Raw genomic sequence first — 24,778 nt, 5'->3', positions numbered from 1 at the left:
GATGAAGCTTAGTCTTTGCACAAGGCAGGCATAGATGCTCCACTACCAACAAGGTTCCAGTTAAATTACAGAAGCAGCACTTTACTTTGTGCATATTATAGCTACCAGCAATATCTACCAACTGCCAATTCTGGTAGCAAGGAAAACCAGATGAGGAAAGCATGAGCCTCCAGTCTCAAACCCTAATGTACACAAGCATCTGAAAAGGTTAGTTCTATAAATACATAGCAAGGAGACTGTATAGAGAAGGCAATGGAACAAAGTCCAATCATATTTTTCCCCTTTTTTATATACACCAATTGCTAAGCCACTTGATTAACTGTATCCCAGTTTCCCCACTAACCAGTTCACTTTGCATAGTACTGTACTACCACTATTCCATCAGCACTGTAGAACAGAAGCGAAGGTCATTGGTTTAACGAATACATGACCACATATCTGCTATGCAAAAAAGTGCTACATGGTCTGCCCCATGCAATTTTCTGCCCACCTATCACTTTTAGACCCACGGCAACATTCCCAAAATAGATCCAATTGTAGGACAAGGACTCCCATAGATCATGAACTGGGGTGACAGTCACAGCAAAGTCAGGTTAGAGGTACAGACAGGTGGCAAATGCCCAAGCAGTCCAGGAGAACAAGAAATCTGCCAATCCTACCATGCTCATCAGCTTCATTTAAATGCAGGTCAGTCTCCTCAGCCTCAAAGGTGGCATCATTCATCTCATTATCTGGGGGAAGAGAACATTATCTTTAAAAAAAAAAAAAAAAAAAAAGACCAAAATCAGATATGCCATACATCATTCCAGGGACCATTACCCTCCCCCCCCCCCCCCCCCTTTAGAGTTCAAAGATCTACTAAATACATACACCATTAACTGACAGTCTACATACAGTGGACACATTGATACCCTTAATTCGGTTTGATTCGGGATAATTTGCACCGAATAAAGCCATAACTTTCATGTACAACATCCTGCAAATGTATTCCTGAAGTGTTAGAGCTCCATTTTTAAGTGCACCACTTTGTAAATACCCCAATTCCAAAGGGATGTGCACTTAACATGAACACATTTGCAATATAAAGGGTTTTACATTTAAACAGCATGTACTACATATGGATTTTTTTTTTTTTTTTTTTTTTAAAGCAGACTATAGGAACACAACCAAAGTCGATCGCTGGGGGCTGCAAGTAACATGGACTCAAGGCTGGTCTCATTGTTCACCTGATCAGCCCGAATCCAACAATACATCATTTGTTGTGTTGGACTAGGGCAAAGTGGGGAAAACAAGCCAAGAAAACGGTCTTTCGGGGGACTTCAATAGCAAACAGCAGAATCTCCATTCAGAAACAATGTTCAATTGAACATCCATGCAGGTTATGGGATGGAAAGTTCAGCCACACATTACAAAGATGGCTGGCTTGTGGTATGAAACATTAAAACAGTCCTATAGCCAATTCATATATGGGACAAGCATTTCAGCTTCTGAACATTTTGAATGTGGTTTGAACACACTGCATCACTACCCTTCAAGAATCTCTGGCCTCCCCCATTGAAGCCCCATTTCACATTACATACACTTTGCATTTTGAAGCACCTGGAAATGCCTTTACTGGAGAGCTTACCATTGGGAGAAACTGCAACACGAGGAGCAACAGCTTCAGTATCCCTGTTCAGCAGAAGTCTCTCCACATCTCTTGGTAAGGTGGACTGATCAAGCCAGTCTGAGCCTACGTACTCCGATTCAGCCACTTCCAAGTCACCATCTTGATCCACATCCTTCAGACCCACTTGGAGGTCAGAGTCTTCACCCCAGTAACCATCAGCATGACTAACAACATTAGCCACTTTTATAGGATTAGAGCGGGCATGATCATAAGCACCATGCTCATTGAAGTAGAAGGCATTACGGTCAACATTTTTGTTCACCAGGTTACCCCAGTTAGAAACTTCTACAGGATCTTGTGGAGACTTCCATGCTTCCTCATGGTCATGCGCCAAGTCATGCCAAGCCATGCTCATTTCATCACCATCAACACCAGGCTGGGGAGGAAAAGCACCCATTTTTTCAGCATCCTCTTTTGACCCATGAAGATGCAGAGACATGTAGTCATCCAAGAGTAACCCATCTTCATCAGGGATTCTCTTCACCCTCCCATGCAAGTCAGCCTCTATTTCAAATGGATCTTTACTCTCCATCTGAACATATGCCAGGCCACAGACAACCCATGTTGCCAGCAAAAACATTCCTTCCATTCCTTTACTCCACACCATTTTTGAACAGAAAGTGAATAATGGCTTACTGGCTCTAACACATTTATATACTGGTGTGCTTATTCCGATTGTCGAACGGGCTTGCAATCTCCGTCGTTCCAATCACCCAGCCAATCAGCTGCCTCAGGTATTAATTGGCAGCATTCTCACAAACTCATGAAGGAATTTTCTTCCATTACAATGTCAGTCTATGTGATTGCCTGCGTGCCACTAACACGGACTGTTTAACGTATTCCTTCAAGTCGTACCATGGAGCTAATTCACAGTAATAACCCGCAACACCTATTTTAAAGGCAACACAACTCATACTATCTCACAGAACAACAGTAAGCTAATACAATAGAAGAAGAGTGAGAATAAAATGGCAAAGATTTTGGGATTTTATTTTATCCATATATTCATTCATTTATTCATATTAACTCAGTCTATGTTTCTGTACAATAAGCTTAAGAATTCTAAATTCCAACGTAGTTTACTTGTCAACAGTTCATTGCGCATCAGAAACATCCAATCAATAATAATTATACTAATAATTATAATAATTATACTTTTACATAGTATAAGACAAACCTTTTGACATCAATATCATAGTCAAGTTTTTCTACTGAAATAAATGTCAACTGCTTGAGTTGTTGCTGGAGTGAACATGTTCCCATGCAAGGAGCTGAAGTGACAGGTGTTTGTCTCATGAAATGTATAGGGAGAGACATGCAGTTAAAGTTTAATGTCACGTCACGGCTCAGAAGTCACTTTTTTGTTTGTTTTGTTTGTTTGTTTTTTAATGAACGGTTGGAGTTGGTGAAATGTTGATTAGTATATTAATGTAACAGATTATAATTGTTTATTTTTTTATTTGTTTGAATAGTTTCATATATATATATATATATATATATATATATATATATATATATAATTTGTTCACCTTAGTTAATTGCAATGCATGGCTTCTTTTGTGTTTAATGTTATTTCACTTTACTCCCTAGTCTAATTGGATAACTGGAACAGCTTTTTGCTTTGATATAATACTTCTGCTTTTGTTTGTTGCAGGATGGCCATCCTGGAGTGATTGTGTGTGTGAGATGCAGTGCAGGAGTGAGGGATATGATAATGATAATCTACAATGAAGCAGCTAAGACTAAGGAGATATTTAAATAGAAAAATAATATATTTGACTGGTGGTGTTATGGACAAATGGGGTGTTTTAAATAAATGCGCAAAAGAAAGCCTTTAGTTTACTTTCATTTATTTTCCTGCACTCACCTTCATGTGTGTGACTGAGTATAAGCTCTTCTCTGTATTTATTTCATTGATTGTATCTACATGAAGATGATAATTGTTTCTAGAAACATCTGCCTCTTTTTTTAAATATATAGTTTTATTTGATAATAATATGTGCCCACTTAACTGGTAAAAAGATCCAGTGGAAGGTATTACAGAAGTGAATTTAGGGGACCCTGACAGTGCCCTCATCATGTTACATTAGAATATTATATTCTATATTATGAAGACAGGGTTTACTGCAGCTATATTCAGGCCAAACATATGTGTGATTGTCGTAAACCAGTTTTTTTTTTTTTTTTTTTAAACAGTTCTGTCATAGACCTCCGCGCCTATATAATTTTGTATGGTGTATTGTGTATTGTCAATTTTTCAGGTCAACCTGGATAACAAAACTTGAAATGATAGCCAGCACAGCCTCTCCTGCTATACCAATTGACACCCAGGATAAGCAGGAAGTCAGCCAAACAGCCATCTTATTGTTGAGAGCCCCGTCCCTCAACGACCCCCAAGGCAAGAGTTGGCCTCCAGTTCAGAAGCCATCCCCATCCTGTCACGTGTGCCTCAGGGCTCGGGAACAGAGGACCCAGGTGCAGAGCTGAATCGAGGGGTAGTCGTGAAGGCGTGGGTCGGGTACCAGCAGGTCAGGAAAAGAGAGTCAAGGCAGAGTCGTGATCGAGGTCACAGGCGGGGCTCGGAAGGAAGGAAACGGGGCTTGGAAGGAAACGGGGCTCGGAAGGAAACGGGGCTCGGAAGCCATATCATATATAAGTACAATTAGTATAATTATTATTGATTGGATGTTTCTGTTGCGCAATGAACTGTTGACATGTAAACTACGTTGGAATTTAGAATTCTTAAGCTTATTGTACAGAAACATAGACTGAGTTAATATGAATAAATGAATGAATATATGGATAAAATAAAATCCCAAAATCTTTGCCATTTTATTCTCACTCTTCTTCTATTGTATTAGCTTACTGTTGTTCTGTGAGATAGTATGAGTTGTGTTGCCTTTAAAATAGGTGTTGCGGGTTATTACTGTGAATTAGCTCCATGGTACGACTTGAAGGAATACGTTAAACAGTCCGTGTTAGTGGCACGCAGGCAATCACATAGACTGACATTGTAATGGAAGAAAATTCCTTCATGAGTTTGTGAGAATGCTGCCAATTAATACCTGAGGCAGCTGATTGGCTGGGTGATTGGAACGACGGAGATTGCAAGCCCGTTCGACAATCGGAATAAGCACACCAGTATATAAATGTGTTAGAGCCAGTAAGCCATTATTCACTTTCTGTTCAAAAATGGTGTGGAGTAAAGGAATGGAAGGAATGTTTTTGCTGGCAACATGGGTTGTCTGTGGCCTGGCATATGTTCAGATGGAGAGTAAAGATCCATTTGAAATAGAGGCTGACTTGCATGGGAGGGTGAAGAGAATCCCTGATGAAGATGGGTTACTCTTGGATGACTACATGTCTCTGCATCTTCATGGGTCAAAAGAGGATGCTGAAAAAATGGGTGCTTTTCCTCCCCAGCCTGGTGTTGATGGTGATGAAATGAGCATGGCTTGGCATGACTTGGCGCATGACCATGAGGAAGCATGGAAGTCTCCACAAGATCCTGTAGAAGTTTCTAACTGGGGTAACCTGGTGAACAAAAATGTTGACCGTAATGCCTTCTACTTCAATGAGCATGGTGCTTATGATCATGCCCGCTCTAATCCTATAAAAGTGGCTAATGTTGTTAGTCATGCTGATGGTTACTGGGGTGAAGACTCTGACCTCCAAGTGGGTCTGAAGGATGTGGATCAAGATGGTGACTTGGAAGTGGCTGAATCGGAGTACGTAGGCTCAGACTGGCTTGATCAGTCCACCTTACCAAGAGATGTGGAGAGACTTCTGCTGAACAGGGATACTGAAGCTGTTGCTCCTCGTGTTGCAGTTTCTCCCAATGGTAAGCTCTCCAGTAAAGGCATTTCCAGGTGCTTCAAAATGCAAAGTGTATGTAATGTGAAATGGGGCTTCAATGGGGGAGGCCAGAGATTCTTGAAGGGTAGTGATGCAGTGTGTTCAAACCACATTCAAAATGTTCAGAAGCTGAAATGCTTGTCCCATATATGAATTGGCTATAGGACTGTTTTAATGTTTCATACCACAAGCCAGCCATCTTTGTAATGTGTGGCTGAACTTTCCATCCCATAACCTGCATGGATGTTCAATTGAACATTGTTTCTGAATGGAGATTCTGCTGTTTGCTATTGAAGTCCCCCGAAAGACCGTTTTCTTGGCTTGTTTTCCCCACTTTGCCCTAGTCCAACACAACAAATGATGTATTGTTGGATTCGGGCTGATCAGGTGAACAATGAGACCAGCCTTGAGTCCATGTTACTTGCAGCCCCCAGCGATCGACTTTGGTTGTGTTCCTATAGTCTGCTTTAAAAAAAAAAAAAAAAAAAAAATCCATATGTAGTACATGCTGTTTAAATGTAAAACCCTTTATATTGCAAATGTGTTCATGTTAAGTGCACATCCCTTTGGAATTGGGGTATTTACAAAGTGGTGCACTTAAAAATGGAGCTCTAACACTTCAGGAATACATTTGCAGGATGTTGTACATGAAAGTTATGGCTTTATTCGGTGCAAATTATCCCGAATCAAACCGAATTAAGGGTATCAATGTGTCCACTGTATGTAGACTGTCAGTTAATGGTGTACGTATTTAGTAGATCTTTGAACTCTAAAGGGGGGGGGGGGGGGGGGAGGGTAATGGTCCCTGGAATGATGTATGGCATATCTGATTTTGGTCTTTTTTTTTTTTTTTTTTTTTTAAAGATAATGTTCTCTTCCCCCAGATAATGAGATGAATGATGCCACCTTTGAGGCTGAGGAGACTGACCTGCATTTAAATGAAGCTGATGAGCATGGTAGGATTGGCAGATTTCTTGTTCTCCTGGACTGCTTGGGCATTTGCCACCTGTCTGTACCTCTAACCTGACTTTGCTGTGACTGTCACCCCAGTTCATGATCTATGGGAGTCCTTGTCCTACAATTGGATCTATTTTGGGAATGTTGCCGTGGGTCTAAAAGTGATAGGTGGGCAGAAAATTGCATGGGGCAGACCATGTAGCACTTTTTTGCATAGCAGATATGTGGTCATGTATTCGTTAAACCAATGACCTTCGCTTCTGTTCTACAGTGCTGATGGAATAGTGGTAGTACAGTACTATGCAAAGTGAACTGGTTAGTGGGGAAACTGGGATACAGTTAATCAAGTGGCTTAGCAATTGGTGTATATAAAAAAGGGGAAAAATATGATTGGACTTTGTTCCATTGCCTTCTCTATACAGTCTCCTTGCTATGTATTTATAGAACTAACCTTTTCAGATGCTTGTGTACATTAGGGTTTGAGACTGGAGGCTCATGCTTTCCTCATCTGGTTTTCCTTGCTACCAGAATTGGCAGTTGGTAGATATTGCTGGTAGCTATAATATGCACAAAGTAAAGTGCTGCTTCTGTAATTTAACTGGAACCTTGTTGGTAGTGGAGCATCTATGCCTGCCTTGTGCAAAGACTAAGCTTCATCATGGTTAAGTTGACCCACACGGTGTGGGATAAATGGACAAAGTGCTGATCTGTCATCTCAGGTGATGAGGTCCACGGTGGTGGCCTCCCAGATGATGCTGAAGGTTCAGACTCTGAGCCTGAGGAAGAGGCCATGACCCAAGTTCCACAGCCAAGTGTTACTTGTGAGAAGAGCAGACTGTTGATCCAGTTCTCCTTGCAGCGTCATGCTCGGATCTTCCTGCAGAAAGGTGATGTTTGACATTCAGTGGCTGAGATTGAATTTACATTAATCAGAACTGCTACTTTAAATGCTTGAAAGGGGAGGGTAGATGCTGCTGACCAGTGCTGGGTGTTACTTGGTGTGAGCTAAGGGTGTACTTGAGACCTTGAAGCCTCTTCCTATCCTAATGTAGTTCTATGGTGTACCCCATTGCAGACAGAATGAGGCCACTCCCAGTTCTGGAGCTCCCCAGGTCCTGTAAGCACACCGTGAGGCAAAGCAACAGCAGCCTGGTGCTGATGGCATCCTTCGATGGCTGCTATGTAAGGAATTTGGTAAGTGATGGCTGCACTGCATTCTGTGACCAGTCTGTATTTAAGATCAAAATACCATTTGACCCAGTACTGACCCTGTTGGCTTCTAATCCCTATTCCTTTGTACAGAGGAAGGACAATCGACTCCATGAAGCGCTGACCCTCAAGTACTATGACCTGATCCTGAAGAGGCCATTTGTGACCACTGTGTCTTGCCCAGTGACCACCGCTCCAATGCCTGAACCTCCCAAAGGCCTGTCCATCTCCTGCAGTGATGTGTGCATGACGGTGCAGCTACCTGCTGGTCCCCTGTCGGCTGTGCAAATCCTGGGTGAGCACTGGGTTTGTACTTTAGAAATGGGAGGACTGACCCCCTTATTTTCTATATGCATTTGGTTCACCACAAGTCCAACTATAGCTTGAGTTGAAGGGTGAATGACCCTGACAGATGGCAAAGGCTGTCGACTTGGTCACGTACTGTATTCCAAATGCCTGTTAGTTCAGTGATTGCTGTAATCTGAAATCTAAACTCCTTCTCTGTAGATTCCTCCAAAACCTTGGTCCCTGTGCTGCAGGCCCCCAAGCTCTGTGGCTATGCCTTGGTGAAGAAGGATGGCAAGAACCTCCTGACCATCCCCTACACAGCCTGTGATGTAAAGATGGTGGTAAGCCCTGCATTCCAAGTGCAACTTGGCATATGACCTGCCTTGGGTCTTTTAATGCTTGACTAGTCCCGAGAGTTTAAATTGGGTTTAGGGTGTGGCTGCAGTGGGTGCTAGGTGTGAGAGCTGGGAGTGTATCCCTAGAAGCCAAGACCTTCTCAAATGGTTACCCTGTGAAAACCAAGAGTAGTTCTGGTTTTACTGTTCTAAATGGAGGATCAAAAAAGGCTGGTCTGCCATCCTCCATGGATTTGAAAAGGTTAACTCCCCATCCTCTGCTGCTTTAATGTAGTTCCCTACTCTTCACAGGAGAAGAGGTACATTATCCAGGTGGCTTATGTGACTAGTGGAGGAGAGCGAGCAGAGATCCAGGTATCCTGCCCCTATACACCACTTGTACCAAAGCAAGGTGAGTCCTGGTCTTGACCCTTGAATCCAAAGTGATCCATAATGCAAGGATCTTGGTCCTTCCTGCTCTTCAGAAATGGTTAATGCTTAATTGGATGCTCTCTGTACCCTGCAGGATGTCTGATCCCCAAGAGCCAGCAGGTATCTTGTGGTCCCAAGAGCTCCAAAGCATGCCTTGCCAAGGGTTGTTGTGTAGATTCAGACACTGCCCACTGCTACTATCCCCTGGAAGGTATGTCTGCCCATCTTTGCATGTCCAGGATGGAATGGTCTTGTGTACCTTGGCTGTCAGTATTCCAGCTTCAGTTTTGCAAGGGGCATTGAAGTGGAATGTCCTTTGACGGCAGCGTGGAGTTAATGACTAAGTGGAGCGTCTCTAGTTGTAGAGATCGTCACACAGACTAAACTAGAGCCATCCGAAGTGATCTAATTTGTATTGGCCATGTCAAGCCATTTGAATGACATCGTAGTTTTGGAGCACCAAGCACCTGAACTGCTAAAAAATGGCATTTGACTAGAAATTGTACATTTTATGCAGTTGCACTTTGCAATCTCTAAAATAGACCAAACTTCTGTCCAGAAGTTACAGCATATACATGCAACATAAATGGTATAAATAAGTGCAACAATGTTGATCCAGCAACCAACTTGGTGTATGGGCTAAATGCAAAAGTGCAAATTTGGTATATCCTGATCATACAAAATGATGCAAATGGAAAGGTGCAATGTTGTGTGTAGTCTATATATCCTAGATCAACTAGATGAACCTCTTGTACCAAGTTTTAGGGAGTGTTGTGTAAACCCAATTCCAGTTTAGTCCAAGAAATCGGGATCTAGTTTGTAATCCTGCATAGCATCTCCAAGAACCCAGGATGTACACCTCCCTGTATGTGGTTCAACTCTTTGGCACCACTAACTTGCACAAGAATAAAAGCATGGACTGCAAGATGGAATGCATGGATTTCTGTGCAATCCACCTGCAAGTTACAAGTTTCATTGTCCAAGAATGGACATCTTTCTTCACTGAATTTCTAAAGTGAACCCTGGCCAATAAATGGCCTTGGCACATCTGTTAAATTGCTCAAGGCTGGCCTTTTGGAAGGTAGAGGCCAGGTTAAAGTGGGACTTCAATTCAGTGCAGCTGGCAAGCTACTTTAATCCAGTCCATTTGACCATGTTGGAATGCCTGCAATTCAGTAGTTGGGATCTGTAAATGCATGGTGTTCCTGTACTTCCTCTCCCAGAATGCACTGCTGACAAGCACTTTGTCTTTGTGGTCCATCGCACCATCACTGTGAACCCTGCTTCCTTGGTGATTGCTGGCAACAAGTCCTGCACCCCAGTCATCTGCACAGCTGACTTTGCAGTCTTCAAGTTCCCTGTGACTGGCTGTGGAACCCATGCATTTGTGAGTAATGCTACTGGGGTCTTCTGTGACTTGGAATACTCCATTTTAATCTGAGCTTCTATCTTGGCTGTTTTTTTCCATGTAATAACTGGCCTTTTGTAGGCAGCTGTAACTGGATCAAATTGAGCCCTCTATTCTAAAATGCCAGCTACCATAGGAGCACCAATGGCTGGGGCTGGAGCAGAGATTACTGTACTCTATCCAGGCATTCTCCAAGTCCTCTGCAGCAAGGAGCTATCCTGTAAAATGCCTAATGTCATGCAGGATCCAGTTGAGGATGTGGGTTGACCCATGTTGTAGAAATGACCTTGTGTTCTTAGGTGGTGGGGGAGACCACGATCTACCTGGCTGAAGTAATGGCCCTGGTCAGGCGCAATAGCCTGAACTATGGAGTCATCACTAGGGACAGTCCCTTCAGGTAAGAAAATTGGGTATGCCATCTGCCTTTTCTTTGTGGACAAGTGGGTATGCTCTACATACCATGAATCCAAATCCTATGGTCCCTGTACTAACTGAAGCAGATTCCCATGTTGAGCTCGACAGTAGCCTTCTCTGCAAGAGGGCCTTCAAGCAAGCTTTCCTTTTCTGTGTGCAGGCTGCTGGTGGAGTGTCGTTATGCAGAGGGGAACTTGGCCAGCACTGGATACCTGGTGAAAAACCCCTACCTGCCCAATGCAATTCTGTCCCATGGAGTGTTTGGGGTGCAGCTCAGGATTGCCACAGGTGACTATGGGATCCTTGCTGCCTAGGAGAAACGGCCCTTGTTAGGTGGTATACCTCCCAAGTGGTGCTTGGTTGTGCATGGTTCCTACTTGGCAAAAGTCCCCTCTCAACCTGCTGTCTTCCCCAGATGATGCGTACAGTCGGTTTTACCCTCCGTACCACCGGCCCCTGCGGCTTTTGCTGGGCAGGCCAGTCTTCTTGGAGGTGCAGCTGCTGAATGCCCCTGACCCCAGCCTGGTGCTGCTGGTGCACTACTGTGTTGCCTACCCCCGCTCTGCACAGGCTGTCTGGGTGTTGGTCTATGATGGGTGAGTGCTAGAACTGGCACTGACCCTAGGAGTGTTCCACTGCAGGAATTCCTGGGATGTAGCTTGCCTTGTGGTACAAAAACATTTCACAGAGGATGTGCTTAAATCCTGTAACCAGCCTAAAGCATACATGACTGTCATCTTTTCTATGGATAGTGTTAACTCGGACATTCTATTAATCTGAAAAGCATTACTCTTGGGTCACCCATGAATGACTGCATTTCTCCTTCCCCAGCTGCCCCAACCCTCTGGACTATGGTCACACCTCCACCCTGCACATCCACCACAAGCAGCCGCTGCCCAAACACCACCGTCGCTTTGAGATCCGCACCTTCCAGTTCATGGACCATGTGACGCACCGCTACCTCAATGAGGAGGTGAGGGGCCTATGTGTGCATCTGCCTACACAGTCCTCCTGCATTATACATGGTTATGTTGGGAGAATAACTGGTAGGCTGGCTGCTGGTCACCCTTGTCCAACCGTGGTGCAGGAGAACCTAAAACTATCATGTTTAATGGGTCCCCTTTCGATCAGGACTGGAGTTCTCCCTGATGGTGGTTGTGCTTTGTCATTCCACAAGCCTGAATAGCCCTTTGCTCTCCAGGACATTGATTTGTATTCCCAACCTCTGGTAATTGATGGGGTCCTCCAGACCAATGATTTTGCCTACTCCAGTTGTAGGTAGTTGAGAATAGGTTTAATAAGAGTCTATCTTGAAGGATTTGCAGGATGAATTTAGGGGCTCTTGGTCATAACTTGCTAGATGGAGTGTCCAAACTGAATGACTAATGCCGCTTGTGCCCCTCTGCAGATCTACTTCATGTGCTCCACAGAAGTCTGCTCCCCGTCAGCCAAGACGTGTGTGGAAGGATGCTTTGATGGACGCAGTAAGTGCAGGACTCCTCCAAATGACTTTAAAATCCAGCCTTTGTGGTTGACTTGATGTTCCCAGCTTGCTATGGGGGGGACATGCAAGCATTAATTAGGATTTTTGCCAGCTGTGGTTTACAATTCCTGGTAAACAAAGATGTTCTCCCTTGTGTATTCCAGAAATCCCAGTGGTTGAAGACCCCAATGCTGACAAGCGCTGTACCGGGGAGCCTTGCCCAGGAAAGGCCAAGAGCTCTGCAGGCCTCCCAGCACAGTGATTAGGTAAGCCTTTACCACTGGTGTGCACTGGAACATTTCTGCCAAACCAGGGAGGATCCTATGCAATGCTCATGGGCAGGCTATTCTGATTTTGTATTGGAACCCTTCAACCTCTCCACAGGGAGGTTCAATCCTGTTGCCAAAGTGATCTAATTTTGAGGACTGCCAGCAACCCTGAGGCTTCCCCCTATATCTTTGTGGTTGACTTGCTAGAGCAGGCTATTTCAGAAATCCATGCATGTTTTCTTCTCCCCTCAGGGCTGCAGTGGAACCTTTTGCTCTCCTGGTCTGAAGTGCATTCCAAGCTGCTTGATGACCAGTAATGCAATGATGTCATTGCTGTAAAGCATATTGATTGAGATAAATGGTGAATCTGACCCTGTCTGAGTTTGAATTGCAGGGTGCTTGTGCATCAAATATACCTGGGATATGTGATTCCTGCTGGGGTGGGGAAGCATTTCTAGTTAAAATGCCATTTCAAAGTTGGCTGTCTACACTAGGGGAATTGAATTGGCCACCTGATTAGATCAACTGCATACAGCTGAATTCCTTTTGATGGGCTTTTAATGAGAAGCCTGGTGCAATATTTGGACTCCCAAGAAGGTTTGGTTGATGGCCAGGGTGGGGGTGTTTGTAATGCTTCAGTTCAGATTGTGAGCCTCCTTTTGTCATCTAGGTTTTAATTGTATTTGCAAAACTGTAAAACCTTGCTGCAATATCATTTTTTTTAATCCTTTTTAATCCAGCATGATGCACTTAATTTGCATATGCCGTGACTGCACACCCCTTGGTGACCATACCTTGCAAATTCTCCATACCATTAAATACTATGGGAATCTAACTTCCTTACTTGGACGTATGGCTTCTCTTGCATATACATTTTGTAGTCCTAACAGTCCCAACATGTTCAAGATGTGAACTTGGAGTGTTGTCAAATGTATATACACTTCCCCTGTTAAATTAGTTTATAATTTCCTAGAAGTGCTTTTTACTGAGGAACAATTGTTCAATTTCCTCAATGGTGACCTTGTTTAAGGTAAATTACATTTGAGTTCATTTAATGTAGAACTTGGATCTTTTGGCTGAATATGATCCATTAAACCCCCCCATGAAGGCTTCCTAGCGGAGATGTTTGGTGGGTTATTTGTGTGTGGTATGGTTAAATTTAAAAAAAAAAAATGGTGGGTGCTACCAGGAGCTCTTGGTAATTTTACATCTTTATTCCTCATTACCAGGAGCTGGTGTGCTACAGGAGACTTGCTTTCTCTTTGTGCAAATCTGATGAGACCAACAGGCCATTATCCAGTCCTTGTCTGTAGCTTTAATGAGTCCTGGCATTAACTTAACACTAATTTGGAGATCAAATTCCTATTGAAACCATGGTCTAAATACTTGTATTCCATAGTTATCACTCATCCAATCCATTCTACTTGTAAAACTATTAATAAACTGGGGTGTATCTTTTTTTAATGTTCCAAAATTTTCAGCTTCAACCACATCGCTGGAGAGTTTGTTCCAGATTGTGATAACTGTGTGAAGAAGTGTCTCCTGTTTTCCATCTTGAATGCCTTGATGCCCAATTTCCATTTGTGTCCCCAGGTCCATGTGTCCCTGCTGATCTGGAAAAGCTCCTCTGGTTTGATGTGGTCAATGCCTTTCCATGATTTTGAAGACTTGGATCAAGTCCCCATGTAGTCTCCTCTGTTCCAGGGTGAAAAGGTTCAGTTCCCTCTCTCTCCAAGTAGGACTTTCCCTTCAAACCTGGAATAAGTCTGGTTGCCCTCCTCTGAACTGCATCTAGAGCAGCTATATCTTGAAGTGTGGAGCCCAGAACTGTACACCATATTCCAGATGAGGTCTAACTAGTGCATTTTACAGTATTAACATTACTGCCCTTGTTAAATTCTACAATTTTGGCAATATACCCTGCTCCGTCTCATCCAGAATGCTGTAGCTGGTTTAGTATTCTCTGCCCCGATTCACACACTATTCCACCGCTTCGCTCCTGCTGCTGGCTCCTGATTAACGGCACAAATTCAGTTCAAGACATTGACCCTAACCTTCCGCAGTCTCAACCACACTGCAGCAAGCTACCTTCAGACCCTCGTCTCCCTATACATCCCCTCCAGCTCAGTGTGGTTGCTAAAAGACTAACTCTGCCTGCTGTGCATGCTCCTTTTCATCCCTGGCCCCTAAGTGGTGGAATGACCTTCCCACTGAAGTCAAAATGGCAGAGTCTCTGATCTCCTTTCGGTGCTTACTCAAGACTCATCTTTTTCAGACAGTAATTGTAATTTAGCCATCTACCCTCCTTTAAGATCGCACTTATACAATGTTTTGTAATACTTTTTGCCTTGCATTATTGGTACTTGTAGTGTTTATTTTGATTTCCCCTATGCTCCCTTTCCCTTGGCCTGGACTGTGCCCTAACATCTTGTCTGCACTCATCAGCTCTTACAACCCACAATGTAAGACCACATATTGTATACACTTGTGTAAATTGGTATTTGTAAAACGTTTTATGCCTTAAATTGCACAGTATTTTTGCACTTTGTATTGTGCTTATATTTTGTAAGTCACCCTGGATAAGGTCATCAGCGAAGAAATAAAATAACATTGTTATTTTTCATCATAATATGGACAATGATACACATGTACACTTCAAATGAATCCTACAGTCCTATGCAACAAAAAGCATGCATTAACACTGTAAATTAAAAGAGGAAATCTGAAATACAACATTAAAATTCCAATCAAATCTGTGGGTCATCGCTTATAGAATGGAATGGAATGGTGGAATACGCGTGTCACACCCTAGTGGGTGCTTAGGGGTGACTACACTGCCTGACCACGCCACCTCCTTTGATATACGAGGGAGGAGCTCATCTACCCACTCCAATACTACTCCCGGCAGGCTCGACGGAACCCCAAGACACAGGCGGGTAAAATATAACCATATTTAACAGGCTCCAGGCAGGGCACGAAGACTGTCCTGGATAAGTGTACAGAATTATTATATAAGTATGTAAAACCTAGCTAAAACCACCTTTAATAATAGGGGCAATAAAACACTAAAAACCCTATCCAAAAATAAGAGAGAAAAGGAAGCTAGTAAAGTCCTATAAAACTACTATTTCTATACAAATATATCTCCTGTACAAAAGACAATAATAACTCTTCTTCTTCCTCTCGCAGATATGATCAACAATACTATTATACAGGTAATACTTTCTCGCAGCCCGACAGCAACCCGCTAGCCAGACGGACAGCCGCAGACTGGAAATGAAAGATCTCCAGTATGGAAAAAAAAGAATTAGTCTTCACAGTCCATTCCTCGCCACAACTCTGCAATATGACCCAAAAGTCTCCTCTGCTCCCCTCTCCAGCACCGGCTTTGTTTCTACATCCCACTGTTCACCACCTCGCAAGCCATTCTATCTGTGAATCTCTGTGTTCTCTCTTGCTAAAGGATCCCTCTACAGAGGGAGACTGCCACATTGAGCCTCCAACTCCAGCAAGAGCAGCACCACTCTTCCCCTGTAGTGAGCTGGACAGCAGAACATACCGGAAGGGGAGCCTTGAATGGCTGATGACGCCAGGGCCCACTTGGACAACTGGGGCTGAAGGAGCCTGACCGCAAGAGGGGAACACGAGGAAGAAATGGGATGGCTGACGACACCCACACCTGAGGCCACATTGCCCGGGTCTGCCGGGCACCACAGCCACGGAGCCTGGCCCAGGCAATTGGAAAACTCCAGAGGGAAGGTTCTAGAAGGGAAGAGGCTCTCCCGCTATAATGTTCCCCCGACACTGTAGCCGCACTAGAAGATGCGGTTGAAGTGGGCCGGATTGGGCAGGGTTGCCGCCTGTACCTTCCGTGCACCCTGGAAGGGCAGGCCTGCCGGGGCCTGGTCGACTCCAGCTCTACCATCTCCCAGCTGCGTCCCGGGACCATCACCATCCTGGAAGCAGCATGGGAAACCACCTGAGCCTGAGGACTGTGACGGAGCAGAGGGCACAAATGCTGGGCACCAAGATGTTGTGGGTGGAGGTCGATGAGTTTTGGCTGGCCCCAATCCCATCCTGGGCTTGGACTTCTTCTCCAACCTGGGGGCAAGCCTGGACTTTCACATGCCCCGACTCCTGTTTCTGGGTGGCAGCACTCTTCTCTTATCGAATGCTGGTGATGAAGGGACCTCCCAAAAGGCTGCCACACCAGCGAGAGTGCAGTGCTGGTGGAGGCGGGGAAAAATGGAAGCAGCTGACAGCAAGCAGCAGACCACCACACTAGCCCAGCAAGCCACCACTGTCAATTGGTGAGCACAGCCCCAGGGGGACCGACCGGCACCCTCAAACATGAACCGTGGGTGGACCTGCGAGACCAAGACCATGGTGTCAGTGGAAACCAGACAGGCGGTCTGTGATCTGCTACACTGCAACATCAAAGTGCTGAGTGAAGAATAGAGGTGACAGCTGGAGGGGCTCCTGTCTGAATTCAGAGACATATTTGTGGCGTGGGATGAAGACTGCACCAGCCTGGTCCAGCACAAGATTAACACTTCCTCGGCGCATGGCATGGGCAAAGATGTCGGCTGCGGATGCAAAAATCAGGGAGATGGCTGCTGCGGGGGTGATCGTACCATCAGACAGCCCGTGGTCAGCCCCGGTGGTACTGGTTAAGAAGAACCTGAACCAGGTCACCAGGAAGGACTACTATACCCTGCCAAGGATTGATGATGCCATGGACTACATCATGTGTTCCACCTGATTCAGCTCCCTTGACCTCCTCAGTGGCTAATAGCAGGTGGAAGTGGCGCCGGAGGCCATCCGAAAACTGCATTTTCCATAGGGCAGGGCTTATGGCAGTTTACAGTGATGCCTTTCAGACTGTGCAATGCGCCCACCACTTTCGAGCACCTCATGGATCAGGTGCTGTCTCCCATCCCCCGGTCATAGTGTGTCCTGTACCTGGACGACCTCCTGGTCCATGCCCCCAGGGCCCTGACCAACCTCCATCACTTCGTTGAGAGCATCCGCTGGGCGGGTCTCTGGCTCAACCCCTGGAAGTGCGAGCTGCTTAAGAGACAGGTCACCTGGACTATGATTGCAGCCTGGGCAAATTGTTTGGGCTGGAAACAGCCCTCCACACCTTTCGTGTCTTTCCCTAGTTTTTTCTACTGCCAATTCCTGCCTTACTAAAGGTGGGTTGTAAACCGCACAAAAGAAATAAAGAGCATTGAATTGTTTAATGTTGTCAGTCTTTTTTGCAGAGATTTTGTTTTTGATTGTTGTTTTTATCCTGACAGAGGCAGTGTGGAGTTGTTCCTGATTCAGTGGAGTTCCAGTTCTGGTACGAAGGAGGCCTAGCTGTAGCAGAAACATCTGAGGGGAGCCGCCGAGGACTGGACTGGTTGGAGCCCGAGGAGCACCTGGGTTGGTGAGCAGGCTACTGGAGAAGCAGCGCACCCTGGGAGTCCTGGTCCAGCAATCCAGATCCTTGGATTATGGGGACCGGGTCTTGGCGAGAGGAGCACAGTCTGCTGGAGCAGCGACACCGATCAGTCCTCTTTGTGGTTACCAGCCCAACGGAATCTCTACCACCAGCAGGAGATCCAGGCGAGGACCAGGCCTTGGACGAGTCTAACAACCCCCCTCAAACAGAGTGGGCTTCCTTCAATCTGGGACTTGGAGAACACCAGGCTACTGGATCAGGCTAGGAACAGCCCCACCTGCCTCAAGGGAAGGAGAGGTGACCCAAGGAGAAACCTCTCATCGGGAGTACACAGAGGAAGACAAGGAACAAAGGAGATCACAACAGTTCTGCAGGGAATAATTACATGTGCATCTGACCTGGTCATCTGAAGCTATGACGATGGAATTTTACAACCACTGCAGAGAGAGAATCAATGCAGCATGGTTCACCAAAGAAGATGAAGATCAGCAGATGTCTAGGATCAAGTTCAGTAGAGACACCATTCAAGAAGGTATGGGTTTCGCTCCAACTGATGGTGAAGTTACCCAGCAAAAAAGAGGAATTTGATGTTAGCAAAACGAAGCAAGCCTTAGTGGAACAAGCTAAGCCCTAACCAGGAGTAGAAGACCATCTACTAGGGAAGGAGGTGAATAGGGGAGAAGAACAACACGGCATGGCTCTAGAAACCTCCATACCAGGAGAAAACCTCAGAAGACAGAACGATAAAAGGCTGACAGAGAGACTAAGCCATCAAAAATGAACAACATCCCCACCTCTCAGAAGAGGGTCGACCAAGATCCCTCTAGAGGTGTGTCCCCCTCCTGCTCTCTCCACTAGTAAGAGCTAAGACTGGGCCACCTCCCACACCACAGGTGAGGAGGAAGGTTACAGCGCCCAAAGCAGACCTAGAAGTTTCTAATCAGACCCTTATAAAGATGACTACAACTGATCCACCACCTACCAACAGAGAAGAGAGCAACCCCCCAAAAATGGGGGAAAAGCAACAAACGTTGCGACTAAGACTGTCTCACCAAGGAGAGCCAGCGCCCCCTGCATCAACAGATGGAAGGAACCTGGAAGGCCAGTTGAAGGTCCACAGTTGGAGGGCATATTAGACCAAGTGCTGGCCAAGATGAAAGAACAGAGGAACATCTGAATTATCTCAAATAACTAGGGACCAGGGGGGCAGGGAGCTCTGACAATGGGAGATGTTATACTAAGGAAAGAAAACAAAGGGAAACTACTAGTAGGAAAGTCCTGAAATGTTTGTACCTCAATGCCAGGAGTATAAAGAACAAGATGTTAGACCTAGAAGCTAAAGTGCTGGCATGTGACTATGATGTTGTAGGAGTGACAGAAACAAGGCTTACAGAAAATGAAGGGGGTTGAATAAAAGTTGTAATGTTACACACAGTTTAGGAGGGACAGCCATAATCAAAGAGGTGGTGGGGTAGCATTATAAGTCAAAAATGTCAAATTAGATCCTAGTAATGAAACAGAATCTTTGTGGGTTAAACTTTTGACATTGTCAGAGTCAGTACATCAGTATGTCATTATATAAACCTGCTATAGCCACTCAGCCATTGTTCACTTTTGGTCAGTTTTCTGTTCAAAATGTTATGGAGGGGAGGAAAGCTAAGGTTGTGTTTGCTGTGAACATAAGGGGGGGTCTTCTTTTGTTTGTCATATGCTGAGGTAGAGAGTGAAGATGCCTTTGAAGTTCAGGATGATTTGTTTAGCAAGGTGAAGACGATTCCTGAAACTGATGAAGATGGCTTTATGTTGGGTGAATCTGCTCCTCTTGATCTTCATAGCTCTAATGGAGATGCTGATGAAATGGGTAATTGTTCCTCCCTAGCCTGGTGTGCTTCAAACAATGCCAAGCTACAAGGATGTGTGGAAGTCTCTACAGCAGGGGTGGCCTGGTACCTGAAGAGATGCAATCCTGCAGGTTTTCCAGGTCTCTAAATCCCCAATCATTGGATACCTTGAACATGGGGACATCTTGCCTAATTAAGATGCACAATTGGTTCAATGGTTCAAGGTGTTAATGATCCGGATGGAGCAAAATTTGATTTGATTCAAGGTACAGTTGCTTGTAAAATCCTGGGGCCTGGATAGGTGTTTAAACGTATGAAGCTAATTAAACAATTACTTCAAATAAGTCAGAGGAGTCTGTTGGAATGAAAACCAGCATACACACGGCTTTTTGAGACCACTGCTGTAGACCCTGTGGCTCTCCAGGACCAGGGTTAGCCACCGCTGCTCTACAATAACCTGTAGAAACATCTCTGCAAAACATGATGCACAGAATGCTAACCATGTGAGCCATAATGATGAGTTATATGTCAATGAGCACTGCTCTGGAGCATGGTTTGAATTCTGTCCAAGTGGCAACTTTAAACTTGGCTTTAAAGGTGGAGTCCAGGGACTATTTAAGTTTTATTGATTCAATGTCCTTGCCTGGAATGCAAGTTAGCATCCCATTGGGTATACCTCAATATTCCATGCTCTCTCCCCAGATGAGGATGATGTTCTCTTGCAGTATGAAGACACGGACATGGCATTTAAGTGATGAGGCTATGGATTGATGGTAGGATTGCAAGATGTCTTGTTTTCCTGGACTACTTATTCATTCCCCACCTGTCTCATGCCTCTAATCTGGCTTTGCTGTAACTCACCCCTGTTCTTGATGTAGGAGCAAGTGCTGCCCTACAAGAGCTAACCTTTTTGTAGGGTTGGTCACTCCTGGCAATGGTTTGATCAACTTGGTGAGCTGTTCAGTGGTGTGGATATGTGCTTAATTAGATGAAACCCTGTAGTGGATTTGGTCTCAATTCTGCAAAAATGGAGCACTTGGACAGTACTGTCTTGGATGACCATTTTCTGAGGCAGACATCACATTCCTAACATGGCAAGGGATTGTATACCTTTTATTTCCAGGGGTCTTTTATTTATGCAAGCAAATGGAAGTTTAATCTGTTTACAGGCTTGATTGGCAAACCTGCCTGTAAACCAGAGCAGCACCCAGCTATTGTCTTTATGCAACCAACCTGCCTGCTTAATGCAGAGTCCAGTCTCTTCAGACCATTCAGTTTGTTCTCTCTGCCTGAAAAAACAGGTTGTGAAGATCTAACAAACCTTCTGTGACAGGATGCTGTCTGTCACGGCACGGCTGCTGCTGATGCTTGCTGATTAGGTGCTCATGTGCCGCAGCTGTGTTGTCCACTCCCTTGCAAATAGGCTGCGGACTCACGGCAGCGGGCAATGAGCACCGTGGCAATTGTGACGTCAGAGGCAGCTGTGCCTTCTCTATTTAATCCCTCTCCTTCCCCGACGCAGGCAGCTAACTGACGTTAACCCATGTGAACCCCATTAAAGCCCGGATACCACCGGAACCTGAGACTCTCCCCCTTCTTGTGTCTGGCTTTTACACCTTGTCTGTTGAGAAATGCTTTGTGTGTCTAAGCTTCGGCACTAAACTCCACATCTTTCAGGTGATGAAGTCAATGATAGTGTCCTCCTAGATGATGCTAAAGGCTACAACTTCAAGCCTGAGGCCAGGCTCCTCCCAGTTCCACAGCCCAGTGATGCTTGTCAGACAAGCAGAATGCCGATCTAGTTCTCCTTGCAGTACTACACACGGCTCTTCCTGCAGAAAAGTGATGCTTGGTGGTCAAAGGTCTAGATCTGCAACTCTGTGCATGGGAGTCCAAAATGCAGCTGCTAGGCTCCTGATTGGCACCAGGAAGAGGGATGACATTTTCCATATACTGGCCTCTCTTCACTGTCTACCAGTTAAATATAGAATTTTAAGGTTTAGTTTATTAAAGCATTACATGGATTAGCAACCAATTTCTGACCTCAGTCTCAATTACACCTCTTGGATCCTCAAACCAAATGCTTTTGTCCACCCCAAGTTTAAGGGTGATTATGCTTTCTATGTTGCTGCCCCTAGGCTATGAAATGGTATTCCACTGTGCATCTCCCACTACTATTGATGCATTTAAATCCTATCTTAAGACGCATTTTCTCCTTGGCCTAGAAGGGCAATGGTGTTCCAATGGGTCATGTCGTATGTTATGTCCTGTGTATAGAGTTACATCTTTTGTGGTTGGTGTTTTATGTACTTATTTTTTACTTTTGTTGTACAGCACTTTGGTTAACATTTTAAATATGACTTGACTAGATCTGATGTGATCTGCAGTCTTGGATGATGGCAAATTCCTACTATACAGGATATAGAAGAATATTGCAACATTTTGCCACAGAACTAAATTGACTTGATTTTCCCTGAAGGCTCTGATGATATTCAATGTCTGTACCATTGGATAACTGCTTTCTATCTTCCTACAGCATTGAATGTACATGTGCAATGTCTAGGAAGTTGTGCATTGTTCTTCAAAAAGGTCTTGGTGACCCTTATGGTCTTACCCTGAGAACAGACTTAATCCAAATGCCAATAAAAATTGTGTTGCAGTTTCCAAGAAGCCTCTAGGAGGCAGACCCTGTTGGGGATCTAATCCCTTTGCCTTTCGACAGAGGAAGGACAACAGAGTTCATGTAGCACTGAACCTCCAATACTATGAAGGAGTATTGAAGCAGCAGTTTGTGCCCACTGCTCCAGTACCTGAACCTCCCAAAGGCATGTCCATCTCCTGCAGTGATGTGTGCATGACAGTGCAGCTACCTGCTGGTCCCCTGTCCGCTGTCCGCTGACAGTTCTAAGTTGCACATCATCAACAGAGTGCGCAAACTCACAAGAGAAAAGTGTGGGGGGGGGGCAGGGACAATGACCACTATCTGATTACTCTTAAAGGGGACCACATAAAGAAGGGTTACATTTGCATTTCAGAAATGAAATGATTGTTGACCTTAATTCAAAATAGCAATGGTGCAGGAGGCCCTGAAAAGTAGGCTCCTATTGGGTTTTGAATTTGCTAGCTGTATTTGCAAGCAGCATGACTACTTCAGTTTAGTGGATTGACCTCTTATTCTGTGTGTCCATGCATCTTCTAGTTAACAGTGAGTCCATCTACTGTACCTCAAGTTGAATGGTGAATGACCCTGCCAAATGGTGAAGCCTTACTAGACCTAATTTAAATACTGTATTCCAAATGTTCTTTAGTTCACTGCTGTAATTTGAAATCCAAAGGCTGTACAGGTGATCTAAAATCCTTCTCTGTAGATTCCTCCAAAACCTTGGTCCCTGTGCTCCAAACCCCCAAGCTCTGTGGCTATGCCTTGATGAAGAAGGATGGCAAGAACATCCTGATCATTCCCTACACTGCCTGTGATGTAAAGCTTGTGGTAAGCACTGCATTCCAAGTGCAGCTTGGTCCTTCATATGCCTTGGATCTTCTGTGATACTTGAATAACACTAAAGTAAATTGGTTTGTCAGGTTTAGGGTGTTGTGGGTGCTAGGTATGTGAGCTGGAATGGTTTTGGCTTTTATAGATGCTTTTCAAATGTGTACCCTTTTAAAAACTGGTTATATTGGCTCTTTTCTCAATGGAGGGCTGATCATTCATCCTCAATGAATTTTAAAGGGTGCCTCCAGGTTATACCCACATCCTCTGCTGCTCCTTTTAATTGAATTCCTTATGCTTGGTCCTCACAGGAGAACAGGTACATTATCCAGGTGATTTAAGTGACTAGTAGGGGAGAGCGTGCAGAGATCCAGGTACAGTGCCTAACAAAAATATTCATCCCCTTGGCATTTTTCCTAGTTTGTTGCATTACAACCTGTAATTTAAATGGATTTTTATTTGGATTTCATGTAATAGACATATACAGAATAATCCAAACTGGTGAAGTGAAATGAAAAAAATAACTTGTTTAAAAAAAAAAAATTTTAAAGTGGTGCGTGCATATGTATTCACCCCCTTTGCTATGAAGCCCCTAAATAAGATCTGGTGCAACCAATTACCTTCAGAAGTCACATAAAGTCCACCTGTTTGCAATCTAAGTGTCACATGATCTGTCGAATGATCTCAGTATATATACACCTGTTCTGAAAGGCCCCAGAGTCTGCAACACCACTGACCAAGGGGCACCATCAAGCAAGCGGCACCATGAAGACCAAGGAGCTCTTCAAACAGGTCAGGGACAAAGTTGTGGAGAAGTACAGATCATGGTTGGGTTATAAAAAAATATCTGAAACTTTGAACATCCCACGGAGCACCATTAAATCCATTTCTTAAAAATGGAAAGAATATGGCACCACAACAAACCTGCCAAGAGAGGGCCGCCCACCAAAACCCACAGACCAGGCAAGGAGGGCATTAATCAGAGAGGCAACAAAGAGACCAAAGATAACCCTGAAGGAGCTGTAAAGCTCCACAGTGGATATTGGAGTATCTGTCCATAGGACCACTTTAAGCTTGCTGTGGGGATGTTTTTCATTGGCAGGGACTGGGAAATTGGTCAGAATTGAAGGAATGATGGATGGTGCTAAATTCAGGGAAATTCTTGAGGGAAACCTGTTTGTCTTCCAGAGATTTGAGACTGGGATGGAGGTTCACCTTCCAGCAGGACAATGACCCTAAGCATATTGCTAAAGCAACACTTGAGTAGTTTAAGGGGAACATTTAAATGTCTTAGAATGTCCTAGCCAAAGCCCAGACCTCAATCCAATTGAGAATCTGTGGTATGACTTGAAGATTGCTGTACACCAGCAGAACCCATCCAACTTGAAGGAGCTGGAGCAGTTTTGAAGAATGGGCAAAACTCCCAGTGGCTAGATGTGCCAAGCTTATAGAGACGTACCCCAAGAGACTTGCAGCTGTAATTGCTGCAAAATGTGCCTCTATAAAGTTTTTTGTCTTATTTCTTGTTTGTTTCACAATAAAAAATATTTTGCATCTTCAGTGTTAGGCATGTTGTGTAAATCAAATGATACAAACCCCCAAAAAATCTATTTTAATTCCAGGTTGTAAGCCAACAAAATAGGAAAAATGCCAAGGTGGGTGAATACTTTCGAATGGCACTA

General features: G+C 44.5%; 2 protein-coding genes across 2 annotated transcripts; one reads left to right on the top strand and one right to left on the bottom strand.

Moving 5' to 3' along the window:
• Window positions 1–573: 573 nt before the first annotated feature.
• Window positions 574–2,275, bottom strand: LOC136711774 (uncharacterized). Its single transcript, XM_066688231.1, has 2 exons — window positions 1,628–2,275; window positions 574–731 (listed from the first exon to the last, which is right to left on the bottom strand). Exons 1-2 carry the CDS (start codon window positions 2,256–2,258, stop codon window positions 589–591), a joined length of 774 nt encoding a protein of 257 aa, XP_066544328.1. The 5' UTR covers window positions 2,259–2,275; the 3' UTR covers window positions 574–588.
• A 2,587-nt stretch (window positions 2,276–4,862) lies between these two features.
• Window positions 4,863–13,747, top strand: LOC136711440 (zona pellucida sperm-binding protein 4-like). The gene is made up of 16 exons (XM_066687718.1): window positions 4,863–5,510; window positions 6,409–6,480; window positions 7,201–7,368; window positions 7,557–7,675; window positions 7,784–7,985; window positions 8,198–8,319; window positions 8,626–8,725; window positions 8,840–8,956; window positions 9,969–10,132; window positions 10,453–10,550; window positions 10,728–10,855; window positions 10,983–11,163; window positions 11,399–11,540; window positions 11,976–12,051; window positions 12,215–12,316; window positions 12,572–13,747. The coding sequence occupies exons 1-15, from the start codon at window positions 4,880–4,882 to the stop codon at window positions 12,310–12,312; spliced, it is 2,418 nt and encodes an 805-aa protein (XP_066543815.1). The 5' UTR covers window positions 4,863–4,879; the 3' UTR covers window positions 12,313–12,316; window positions 12,572–13,747.
• The last annotated feature ends 11,031 nt before the right edge of the window (window positions 13,748–24,778 follow it).

This window comes from Amia ocellicauda, chromosome 16 (assembly GCF_036373705.1).
Source record: "Amia ocellicauda isolate fAmiCal2 chromosome 16, fAmiCal2.hap1, whole genome shotgun sequence".
NCBI lineage: Eukaryota > Metazoa > Chordata > Actinopteri > Amiiformes > Amiidae > Amia > Amia ocellicauda.
The sequence above is the reverse complement of the archived record's forward strand: the minus strand, read 5'-3'. Positions and strand labels throughout refer to the sequence as shown.